This window comes from Eptatretus burgeri, chromosome 3 (genome assembly GCF_056783735.1).
Source record: "Eptatretus burgeri isolate ZD-2024b chromosome 3, Ebu_testis_v1, whole genome shotgun sequence".
NCBI lineage: Eukaryota > Metazoa > Chordata > Myxini > Myxiniformes > Myxinidae > Eptatretus > Eptatretus burgeri.
This window is the reverse complement of record NC_140963.1, coordinates 63,956,591-63,969,349: the sequence shown is the minus strand read 5'-3', so window position 1 is coordinate 63,969,349 and position 12,759 is coordinate 63,956,591. Positions and strand designations below refer to the sequence as shown.

The following is a 12,759-nucleotide window of genomic DNA, read 5'->3' as shown; positions in this document are numbered from 1 at the left end:
CAAAACTCTGTAAAACAAAGCCTTAAGTAGTTTAACGTCCCGTGGGATGAAGGTGTGTGTATTTGTCGAGTGGGTGTGCGATCATACCTTCAGAAAGGTCGGAAGACCATTTGAAATTTTTGTGCAGAAAGAGTGAAAAATCCCTCGAGGTTTCTGAGGGTCAGGTTTCTGTGTGAGGGACACAAGAACAAGAAGAATTGGGAATTAGTTAAAGTTGTTTCACCGAAATGGGGACAAATGATCAGTTGTCCCTCAACGATTGTGACGTGTTATGAAGGGGGTGGGGGTGGGGGCGTGGTTGTGTTTATGGTTTTGTGAGTGGTATGTGGTTGTGTATGTCGTTGTTCTGGCCTGCTTGGGTGGCTGTGAGTGTCTGTCCTGGTGTACATTTATATCTTCTGGGATGAAAGTGTACAATTCTGGAGTGGTTTGTGTGATCTTACCTTCAGCAAGAAGGATGGAAGAATTTTGAAAAGATTATTCCACAAAGACTGGAAAGTCCCTTGAGGTTCCCGAGGAACGGGTTGCTGTGTGATGGAAACAAGAAAACAAGAATAGAGAATGAATCAAAGATATTCCACTGAAACTGTGATGAGTGTGTTCAGGGTGAGCTGCACTCAGGGAAGTATTTTGTCGATGTTCGTTCAGCATGAGATTCGTGCTGTTCTGGGTTCAACTGGGTGAGTGGTAATTTATTGGAATCAACCACACGTGTGGACTGGCAGGATGTATGAACCACACCAGCAAAGGTAAACTGATCATCCCCTCGCTGATTGTATCGACCGGTTTGCACCGACAGGGAAGGGATAGGAAATGTTTGGTGACAATCCCACATCAGGGATTTGAACCTGGGATCCCAACAAACTGACCGCAGGTGGGAACATTTAACTACCTGACCCACAGCCCTCAGGAAGGTGAGTTTGTGGAGGAATGATTGCTGCCATACCTGAATATAATGAAGGGGGATCGGAAGGTTCTTCAAGATTGTTTGGAAAAGCTTCACAGAAACTTCCCAGAGATCCTGCAGGACACACAAGGAGAAGGTAATTACCAACACTGTTCAACGTGATGTAAACCCAAACTAACCAACACTAGTCAACGTGATGTAAACTCAAACTAACTAACATCAGTCAACGTGATTTAAACCCAAACTAACTTATACCAGTCAACATGATTTAAATCCAAAGTAACTTACACCAGTCAACATGACTTAAATCCAAACTAACTTTCACCAGTCAACATGATTTAATCCCAAACTAACCTGCACCAGTCAACATGATTGAAACCCAAACTAACTTACACCAGTCAACATGATTGAAACCCAAACTTACTTTCACCAGTCAACGTGATTGAAAAAAGCTAATCTCCACCAGTCAACATGATTTAAACCCAAAGTAACCAACACCAGTCAACATGATTTAAACACAAACTAACTAACAACAGTCAAGGTGATTTAAATCTACACACCAGTCAACATGATTTAAACCCAAACTAACCTACACCAGTCAACATTTTTTAAACCCAAACGAACTTACACCAGTCAACATGATTGAAACCCAAATTTACTTTCACCAGTCAACATGATTGAAACAAGCGAATCTCCACCAGTCAACATGATTTAAACCCAAACTAACCAACACCAGTCAACATGATTTAAACCCAAACTAACCAACACGAGTAAATGGCTCCAAATAAAGAGGTCGACGAGGATCACACGGTGTCCATGGGGATCACATGGTGTCCGTGGGGATTACCCGGTGTCCGTGGGGATTACACGGTGTCCGTGGGCATCACACGGTGTCCATTTTGTTTCCCATTCTCCATGTTCTTCACCACATCACGAACATCCTTCCCATTCCTCTCTCCCTCCCAATCTCTGCCCATTTCCCTTTGTTTGGTTGTGACAGGTTCATAATCCCGATCTGACCCCATCGGGTTAATTGACCCCGTGACGTGCACAGGCCCCAAATACCATCACCATGAACTGTTCTACCTGCAAACACTCAACGAGCACCATGTCAGTGATGTTTGGTCCACAGGACCAAAGAACCGTCGGTGATGCGGTGTATAAACGACGGACCAAACAACCCTCCGGGTCCTTCCCCCCAGGGAGTGTTGGAAGAGTTCAGTTTTTGTGTAAAAGTGAAACGAACGTTGATGCTTGTCCTCCTCCACTTCATTACAAGGATCCACACGGAACGTGGACGGGGAAGAGGACACTTGGCCCATCAAGGCGCCGTTACATCAACAACACATAAATTAACCCACAACACCGAACCGAACAACAAACATGGACAAAGGTCCCGGTAATTACATCAACAAACTCACCGTTTACTATTACTCACCCTTGTGGAGATCGTGTGTCGGTGATAAATGGAGTAAAGGAGGTGAATGACGGTGAGGAGCACGAGAAAAACTCGTCCACACTTCATGATTCTCACGAACAAATGAGTGATCAGCGTCGTGGGTTCAAATTGGGGGACGTTGGGAACCATGGGAACAATGGGAACCATGGCAACAATGGGGAACCATGGGAACAATGGGGAACCATGGCAACAATGGCGACAATGGCGAATTAATTCAGAACGATAAATGATAAAAATAAACATCATAAATATATTTTACAATAACAATACTGAACATTAACATGAGATTAATACTTTCAATTATAATTATTCACTAAAACGTTTTTTTTTAATCCTTCAAATGAACGAAAAAGGAGTTGATTTCATTCCCATATCGCATTCATTCCCCCGGAAACGGATTTCATTTGATTCATTCGCTCCTGGTGTGTTGGGTGAGTCATAAGTCCCAAGTTACGGTTTTCGCGACTTGTTCAAGATTTGTTTATACACCGCCCCGTCCCTATTCCATCGAGAGCCGCTGTATGACGTCATCTCCAGGCCGGCGAACCTTTGGGTGATCTTAGTTTTTATTCTGTTTTCTTGTTTTGACCAAAATTGAGAATGTTCTTCACACGTCGGTCCGTCTCGTTTGTTAGTTTTTCTGAGTTCGATAACCCGCGAACACTTTCAGGGATCTTCGTAAAACTTCACCAGAGAATTCTGAGGAACAAAAGTGAGGATGTGAATCTTTTTGTGACTCTATCTGTGAAAGGTCAAGGTGACAGTGACGTCATTTGTATGATTTTTGTCATTCCTGTCAGGATCCCACCTGACGCCTTCGTGCGAGACACCGAGCGGTGTATAAACACTCTTTCCCAATTGTTGATCCAGGCGATGTATGACGTCATCGCCGGGCATGAAGGAGGGGGAGGACTCGGTTTTTATTCCGTTTTCTTTCTTTCTTTCTTGTTTGTCCGTGATCCGTGATCTTTCTGCACCAGTTGCGTGCCAATAGAGCCGGGAGAAGAAAACATGAACGGAGGAGAAGGAACTGGGTCAGACCATGGATCGGGAGGCGACGCCATTCCGGCAGAAATGACCAGCTCATGGTGGAACTCCGGAACGAGCACCATGCACCCTTCATCAACTTCCTGCGAATGCCCCCAGCGATGTTCGACGAGCTGCGAGCCAGAGTGGGTCCAGGGATAACCAAGCAGTCCACCTTCTACAGGGATCCGCTTGAGCCTGGCATGAGGCTGGCACTGAGCCTGCTGCTGTTGGTGCCGTGACTGCAGTGAGGGGGAAACGATTTCACTCGATCAATGAAAACTATTTAAATTGCCGAGCACCAGCGTCCAAGAACAATAGGTGAGTGACCTATTGGGAACAATAGGTAACAATAGAAAACCTCACGTAATCGTCGACGATACGCTGCCACGCTTTGCATACGTTAGACCAGGGGTCGGGAACGTTTTTGACTCAGAGAGCCATTAAAGCAAAATATTTGGAAATCTATTTCAGTGAGAGCCATATAATATATTTTAAGACTGAATTCAACTAAATGTGAGTATAATAAGCCTCTGAATTTATTCTTTTAAATAATGTTGTTATAATACTCACCATTAATGGGACTTCTGGTGCTGCATGGATTTGCTGATGGCTTTGTAGTCTGGTTGGTACTTGGTGAGGTTAAGCTTCATGCAAGCGTTGAGGCTTTCATCCGTTAGACGTGATCGTAGGTTGGACTTGATGTTTTTAAGATGTGAGAATGACTGCTCACATGCATACGTAGATCCAAACAAGGTCAATACAGCAATACTCACACGCTGCAGTGTGAGGTATGTGACAGGAAGCGCGTTCCAAGTTTTGATAATCAGCTCGTCTTCGGGTTGAAGTTTTTTCATTTCTGTCCACATGTGCTTGCTCGCCAACTCCGCTTTCTGTCGTGCGATTCTTTCCAAATCTTCATTCAGTGACTTGAACTTATTCACCCACATGTCTGAGGCCTTCAGGTCAGCCACTTCTGCTTCAAAATCTCTGACGGAGACACCAGGAATGTAACTCAGGAGTCGGCTGTGTTCAGTGAACACTGCTTGGATGGGTGATGAACTTAAAAGACGAGTGTGCTCAGAAATTCTCCAAAGCGTGCTTTGAATGACTGTAGGAGGAGACTGGATGTGAAGCCAGCTAACTGGTGGAGATCAAAGTTTTGAGTGGGCTCACTTGCTGTGCATGCATCTTTAAATTGTCTCAGTTTTTCAAAATGTAGTAAAACGACCTGTTTCAAGATCCATGATAAAGAGCTCCAGCTTGTTTTCAAAAGCAAACACGGCTTGTTGAAGGGATAACACTGTATTTCCAATGCCTTGCATTTTCACGTTGAGCTGGTTCAGATGTTCAGTCATATCCACAAGATAGTAAAACTTGAGGAGCCACTCAGTTTCGGCTAGCTCAGGATGCTCAATCCCTTTCATTTCAAGGAAAGTCCGGATTTCGTTCAGGCAAGCCGCAAAACGGCTACACCTTCCCTCTTGACAACCAACGCACATTGCTGTGCAAAAGCAGACCGTGATAGTTATTTCCAACTTCATCCAGCAGTGTTTTAAACTGGCGACCATTTAAGGCTCGGGCAACAATAAAGTTGATCACACGAATGACCAGCGACATCACTTCGCCAAGCTGCCCATCACACATCTGAGCACAAAGTGCCTCCTGGTGTAGAATGCAATGGAAACTTAGGATGGGTCTATTTTCATGTTCACGGAGAAGCGCCACAAATCCTTTGTTTTTCCCCACCATACACGGAGCACCATCAGTACACACCGCGATAAGTTTATCCATTCGTAGATTTTTTTCTTGAGCGAACTCCATGAAAGACTTGAATAAATACTCACCTCTTGTGGACCCTTTTATTAGCAGAACAGCAAGACTTTCTTCGCGCAGTGCATCACCAGCAGCATATCTTGCAATCACACTGAACTGCGACAAATGGCTTACGTCTGTTGACTCATCCAAAGCCAGGGAAAAGAACGGCGCTGTATTTATGTCCTTCACTTGCGTTTCCTCCACTTGGTTTGCCATCATGATGGTACGATCATGAACAGCTCTTGCCTACAGAGGCATGTCTTGTATCCGTTTGATTATCTTGTCTTTGTTCGGAAGATCATCAAAAAGTTCATTGGCGACATCCAGCATGAACGTTTTTGCATACTCGCCATCTGTGAATGGTTTTCCGTTCCTCACTATTGCTAAAGATCCAGCAAAGCTGGCGGAATTATAGTCACCTTGCCGGGTCCATACGCGGAGTTGCTGCTGGCTGGCTTGCACCCTGCTCAGTAGCTCTTGGCACGCTTTCTTTCTGCTGTCTCCCGCAGGGTATTTTGATGCAAAGGTAGCATGGCGCGTGTCGAAGTGCCGCTTTATATTCGACCGTTTCATCGATGCAATTTTGTCATTGCAAATTAGACACACCACAGAACCTGCTCTCTCCACAAAGGCGAATTCTTTGGCCCATTCGTCCTGAAATGTACGATACTCCTCATCTTTTTTTCTTTTCGCCATCTTCTTCGTCGAAGGGTTAGCTTTGAGCAAATGATAGAGAGGGAGATGTTGACCCAAGTGAGTCTGGCTGGCCTGCACACGGGCTGACATACTCGAGAGGTGCGGCGCGGCCGGCCGACTCTGGGATGCTGTCGCCTCAGCGGTGGCGCGTGATTGGTCGAGATGAATTCCGTGACGCGTCTCGGCGGCGGCACGTCATTGGAGGAACCGAAATCACAAGTCGCCTCAGCGGTGGCGCGTGATTGTCGAGATGAATTCCGTGACGCGTCTCGGCGGCGGCACGTCATTGGAGGAACCGAAATCACGAGTCGCCTCAGCGGTGGCGCGTGATTGGTCGAGATGAATTCCGTGACGCGTCTCGGCGGCGGCACGTCATTGGAGGAACCGAAATCACGAGTCACCTCAGCGGTGGCGCGTGATTGGTTGAGATGAATTCCGTGACGCGTCTCGGCGGCGGCACGTCATTGGAGGAACCGAAATCACTACTCGCGTCGGCCGCATGACTGGACGAAACAAAAACCGCTTCAGACAATTCGGAGGTGTTTTTTCTTCTCTCCTTCTGCCAAGTTCAGCCCTGCACGTGAATGAAGCACGACACCATTCAAACTATAGGTAAAGCTTCTGCGAGAAATATTGGGCTTTCCAAGTTTCAAACTCCAATTTTATCTGCGAGCCAGATGCAATCATCAAAAGAGCCATACCTGGCTCGCGAGCCACACGTTCCCGACCCCTGCGTTAGACTATCGTTGGGCAGAGGTTGTGGACGCCGACAACAGGCTAAGCATTCGTTGGTACAAGTTATCTATAAGACAACGAAACGTTCTGTGCCCGTTACTAATATGTTATGCATACGACCAACACGTTATGAATACGACGAAAACTTAAAAAAAAAAACCTCAAAACTTCAGCGTACGCCAACGTTTTACATACATTTTTATACGTTGCCATTGCTGGCGAAAACGTCAAGGTGTGACAGCGCCTTAAGAAGAGCCATTTGTTGACGCTTTCTCTCCATTTATCCCATCTTACAGACGGAAAACGTTTGACTTCTTCGTTCGCTCCATTGTCCTGGTGAATAATACACGGGGGAGCGAGCCGAGCGTCCTCACTGGCCATATTCATCAAAAATCGCCGATCAGCTGCCGGTGATTTCCTCCCTGCAGGAAGCTGCCATCTTGGACAACTTCGCTGGTCACATGACAGTCTGACGTAATTTGCATACGATGTCAGCCGATCTATTGGCTGTTGAGGCGTCACGTGGCCCACACGTGATCCGAGTGGAGAAAATTCAAATGAGAGAACGTGGGGAATGCATTGATTTTCAAGATGAAAATACACAATAACTGCACCTATTTGAGTGGAGAACTTTTGGATACGTATGTATTTGGATATATACTATCATATCATCAAGGTTTTGTCTACCCCACCCCCCCCCCACCATGAGTGGAGCAAATCTGCACGATACAGCTGACCGCTGATGGCCTCTTTGTGATGTCATCACACTCAAAAACATGTTCAGAGTTTTTATTTAAGTCCAGAAAACTCAGAAACAGGGAGGGGTATCTTGAATAGTGACGGGGTGGTTGGGGAGGAAAACTTTTAAATGATCCCTCTGTTGTTTTTACAAATGAGAGTTGTGTGTCTGACTGTGCCACATGTTTATCACAGTCAGATTTTCAAACATATCCTTTGTTTCGGCTTTGCAACCCATTTATAAACACGACAAACATCCACTTACTCAGGGAGTAGCCTGGGTGGGGTGGGACCATGGCTCATCACAAGGTTAATAATCCCTCGTGTCTGCAGCAGGGGTCAATAAAACACTTGCACTGTGGCACGTGTGCAGTGGAAAATCATCATTCATTTTCCCTCCACTTGGACAAAGTTCCACATGGCCATCTCAGAGAAAAATGTGACACAGACAGACAAATATCTCTCTGACAGGATAGAAGGACATCCAAAAAAAAATTCCTGAGTGAAGGATTTGAAAAATGAGGATTAAATGAGAAGAAGAGTGAAATGCTATTGTGGAACAAAGGAGTTTATTTTTAGAATTTGAAATTCCTGTGAAAGGGAAAAAAAAAACTTTTTTCAACCCGTGTATATTGTCAGAATAAAATAAAAAATTACATGAAAAGGAACGAGCACACAAAGACCATTGCATGATTTTTCAGGTATGTTACATTGCTCTGGGAAAGACGATGTGCATCACTGTCCCTTGTTGGAGGCATGGGGGCTGCAGTCGGAACGACAGAGGAAATTAACAAAGCATCGTTTCACCAATGGGTGTCAGTCATTTCACACTTACATCTTCACTGCACCACAAAACGTGCATGTCGACACTTCAAGAGTTTGTATCTGTGGTTCATGGAGTCACTTTTTTACTGCAGGTAATTGCCATGGACTCAGATGTGTGCATTCTGCATGAACTAACACGGGGCGGCATCACCAGGCTTGATTTCAACAAAGACCACGGAGTACAATGTGGAGAGAATGAATGAAACGAAACACAACGAAGAACAGCATGCAGTTTTCATTTCCACACGATCTTACAGAGTCAAGAGAAATTGAATTACAATAATTGGACAAACTCTTCTCTCTGGATATCATTTCCAAATTCAATTTTGTTGGTTCCTGGTTTGTTGATCACTGAATTATTTTTAACAATCAAAACCCTTTGATCAAACTGATAAACGATATTCCATTGAGAATGTTGAAAAATCAACTTTAAAAGAAAGCTCTTGTACATAATCTCCAAACCTTTCATGAAAGGTGATAATGAAGTGTCAGACTTGTAAAATGTATTATTATTATTATTATTATTATTATTATTATTATTATTATTATTATAAGGAAACAAGGCGTGACACTGATGTGTCTGTGGAACAGTCATTGGTTGGTGTGTCCCATCGATTTCCTTCTCTTTCACAAAATTATCTCAATCCACAAAAGTCAAAAATTAAATTCGATCTCAATTAGAATATAATGAAAAACAAAGCAACACAAACAACTGGAGATTTAGTTTGGGAACGAAGGCTCAGAGTGGAAGAGTTTCATCCACAGATGATGAGTACACCGAGACTGTGCTGAAGAGTCCCCAAAACACCGTTTTTATCATCTCTGAAGTCTCACTTGGAATCACGAACAAACTTTCACGAGTGATGTAAATTCTTCACAAAAATACCCAGAAAATGGTTGATTATTGTCAGGATTTACAAAGAATGGGCAGGAAAGAAACAAACAAGGTCGTACGATACGTCGATGAAGTGATGGAATACTTTAATAATTGTTTCTGGAATTACACACATACAATCAGTAAGATAGAAACAAACAAGGTAATACAATATGTAGATGAAGTTATGGACAAAGTCAATGATCCAAAAGGATTCCCTCGAGGAATCTGGGAATTTACTACATGGAAATGGTCCAAGTATGATTAAAGATGTTTCTTTGACCGGTTATAAAAACTGCAAATGTGATAAGAAACTGAGAATCATTCATTATCAGAGGATAAATTTGGCCGTTGATAAAGAGAACATTAAAGAAAATAAAATTGTGAAGAGAGGGAGTGGAATGTTGTTGTTAACAAGAAACTCGGCTTCACTTCACTCACCCTAATTAACTTCACTGGAGGACAAAGTTCTCCCTAAACTTTGTCCGTCCTTTCAATTTCTCTGGGGTCATTGCACTGAAGTTTTCAGGTGGGGAGTTTGCTTTGGACAAACGACATTAATTCCCGAATTCTGGACAGATTTTCAGGTTAAAAATGTCCATTGGTATGACAACAGAGACGTTCAGAGAAACATTTCCTGCAGCAAGGGTATCTTTGAGCTGATTTAGCCCCAGGTTTGTGAAACGAGTGAGAAGGAAGATCTGCCTCATTCTGGGAATCGTTGACTGGTGCACGAGATGTTTGTGCATGAGAATCTCCCAATTTAGTTCTACAAAGGGCTTTGCTGGAATATACTTTAGCTTCTTCTTTAAACATGTCGTCTCGTTCATCCTGTTCATGAATTGTCGACATTTTCACCTTTGAATCAAGATCTTTCTTCAACCCGTAACCATGGTCGCTTACCTGAAGTGAAAGGAAAAAAATCATTTGATGGTTGAAGCCTCATCCAAACAGTCTCAGCAAATGAGCATTTGTTGAACTTAAGTAAAGGAATCAAGAACAAAATAAAGAAAAACTTTCACAAAAACACCAGAAAAAGGAGCAAACTAAGAAAAATGAGAAATAAGAGTATTATTGAAATGAAGGACAAAATGTATTTGTTCAAACCGTTGGTGACTTGTTGGACAATCCCATCTACCCCGAGGGTTCACGCCGCTGCAAACCCTGATCCAAATCACTTATATATACGTTAAGGAGTCGACGTTTTGCCCCTTCCCACTCCTTCAGCACACTGCTGTCTCCACTCCCTTTTGTCGTCTCAGAGGCTTCATCAAGACTTTTTCCAACAATGGTTTTGAACTGAGAGTTGGTTTCGAGCGGTTTTTCGGTAATCTTCTTCTTCTTCTTTCGGCTGCTCCCGTTAGGGGTCGCCACAGCGGATCATCCGTATGATCCGCATTGTGATTTAGCACGTTTTACGCCGGATGCCCTTCCTGACGCAACCCTGGTCGCCTCTTACGACACAGGGATATGGTACATCTATTTTAACCGGGGTATACACCGGCCCAGTATACTGGTACTCATTTCGCCGACCTCGGAAGGATGACAGGCTGAGTCAACCCCCTGGTGTATTAATTCAGTGGCCCAACGGGGCTTGAACTTAGGACCTTTTGGATCCCAAGCCGCTGCCCTAACCACTGCGCCAACACCAGGCTCCTGGGCGGTTTTTCGGTAATATCAGTGCATTTTGCATTTGGAAAAATCTGAGATATATTTCGCTGCTTGAAGAATGCACTCACGATTAAATCACGAGCTTATTCTGATCACTCACGTCTGCATGTGAGATGTCAACAAGCTTCTGTTTGCATTTTTCAAAAACACTATAAAGCTCTATTTGATAATTAAATATTTCATTAACAGTTTGGCATGGTCCTGGTGCTCCAGTAGGTTACATTTACACCTGGACAAGGGATCTGTCAGAGTTACGCCATAAATAGTATCTCCACCGAAAAGTCAGTAATCGTAATTTAGGGCGGAATATGGTGAGGAGGCCTACTGGAGGACTTGTGGACAAAAAGGCACGTGGAAAGCGTTTCCTTGTTTGAAATGGAGTCATCACAGGCCGTTTTGACAGACAGCAGGCCATGGTGTTGTCGTAAACTGTGCAGCGCCGGACAGCAGTGTGATTGTCTGGAAAGTGAAGATGCCCAATGATAGTGGGCGGCCAATTTTAGGCTGTGTGCCGGAAGTTGGGTCCGAACAGAGTAAAAGCCGGCACCACACATGTGCATTGATAGATCGAGAGTGGTTGGACTGAAGTTGGGCTTCAAGAAGACTTTTGCATCGTCTGTCTGTCTCTGTGTGTCCTTATTTTGGGTCGACATTGTCGAGGCTCTCATGAGAGTGAACGCAGATGCAAAACAAGGGGCATGAGACAAGAGTGGTGGGAGAGGGATGGGATAGGGGACACAAGATAGACAAGATGGATATTACAGGGACTTTCAGGGAAGCAGGGAGTTTGAAGAAGGGGGAGTTTGGGGTGGATAAAGTTTTAAGGGTGGAGTCATAAACTTTCTCAATCTGTTTCTGTCTCCCTTTCCGTCTCCTCTTTGACAGACGGTTTGAAAGAGTACAAAGGTATCTCCTCATCGCCATCTTGTTGCCGTCATCCTGCCCTGTGGTGCACGAGTCCTGTGCCAAACCAACCTGCACAACTATACCATCGTGGTACTCCGAGATATGATTGTGCCTCCTCAATTCCCTGAATGCCCTTTTTGCTTCTGGTTTGATTCTGATATTTTGCTTCCAATGGCATGGTTTAATTTTCTTGTTTCCAAGTTTGATTGTGCTCTCTTTACTTCCACATTTGTGGTTGTCAATCACCAGATATGATCCATATATTTATCATGTCCTGTCCTCCTTGTTCCCCGTATTAATTTCAAAGAAACCATGATTTGTAAGAAACGTTTTCCCACCTTGTGCCTTCCAACAAGAGCAACCTCCAGGTAAGGTTTTATTGAACGATCCTTGGGTATTTGCGAATGGATAATTGAACACAGTATACATCGTTATCATCTGTTGAACACAGTGGGAATTTGGAGATTGTTTGGTCATTCGCAGAGGTCTTAGAACGGTGGCTCAGAGGGTCTATGTGAGCCTGACCTCAAGCATGATAGTACCAAAAAGGGAAGATAGGAACGTCACATGTTGCTACTTGAATTAACTCCATCGCTTACGATGCACAACGTGGGTGCAGATGTAAGAATATGACAATTATTGTGTTTTTTACTTTGGCTTATAAGTTACAGATCCACCAATGAACGTTTATATTTGACTTGGAATCATAAATTACTCGACTTAGCAGTGCCTGACAATCCCTCACCACCCAAAATAAATCTCAAGTGGAAATGTTTTAAAAAAATGAGAATAGAACGACAGAGAAGGATGGAGATTCAGGGAGGGTAGCTGACTCCAGTTTGCTCGATATTACTTATGGAATATGAGTATGAGAAAAGACGAATGAACTTTCATCCAAATTGCAAGAATACCTACAAATAAGGAGGGATGAATGTGTTTGATGGGATTGATCTGGAGGAATCATGAACAATATACTCAGGTGGGATCATCAGCGAGGTCAATTCAAAATTTAAATCTTCAGAACTGCAGATTATGTCATCATTTGGAGATTGTTTAAAATGTTTCTAAAATGGTGTTTCTTACCTGGATGGTTGTGTCACTTTG

The 12,759-nt window shown here is 43.8% G+C and overlaps 1 protein-coding gene and 1 long non-coding RNA gene across 3 annotated transcripts in view; one reads left to right on the top strand and one right to left on the bottom strand.

Annotated features, from left to right (window-relative positions):
* The window catches only part of LOC147030065 (uncharacterized), a 17,435-nt gene extending 14,915 nt beyond the window's left edge, over nucleotides 1-2,520 (bottom strand). The window contains exons 1-4 of the mRNA XM_085872023.1: nucleotides 2,346-2,520; nucleotides 947-1,021; nucleotides 444-527; nucleotides 88-168 (exon numbers count right to left, since the gene is read on the bottom strand). Coding sequence (XP_085728149.1) covers nucleotides 88-168; nucleotides 444-527; nucleotides 947-1,021; nucleotides 2,346-2,513 — 408 coding nt within the window. The 5' untranslated portion in view covers nucleotides 2,514-2,520. The remainder of the gene's footprint in view (nucleotides 1-87; nucleotides 169-443; nucleotides 528-946; nucleotides 1,022-2,345) is intronic.
* Nucleotides 1-12,759, top strand: part of LOC147030064 (uncharacterized) — a 73,516-nt gene that overhangs the window by 33,284 nt on the left and 27,473 nt on the right. Inside the window, exon 4 of one of the 2 annotated variants that reach the window (XR_015056215.1) lies at nucleotides 11,635-11,745. The exons of the other annotated variant lie outside the window; for it this stretch is intronic. This is a non-coding gene — a long non-coding RNA (uncharacterized LOC147030064). The remainder of the gene's footprint in view (nucleotides 1-11,634; nucleotides 11,746-12,759) is intronic. 2 annotated transcript variants of the gene reach the window in all.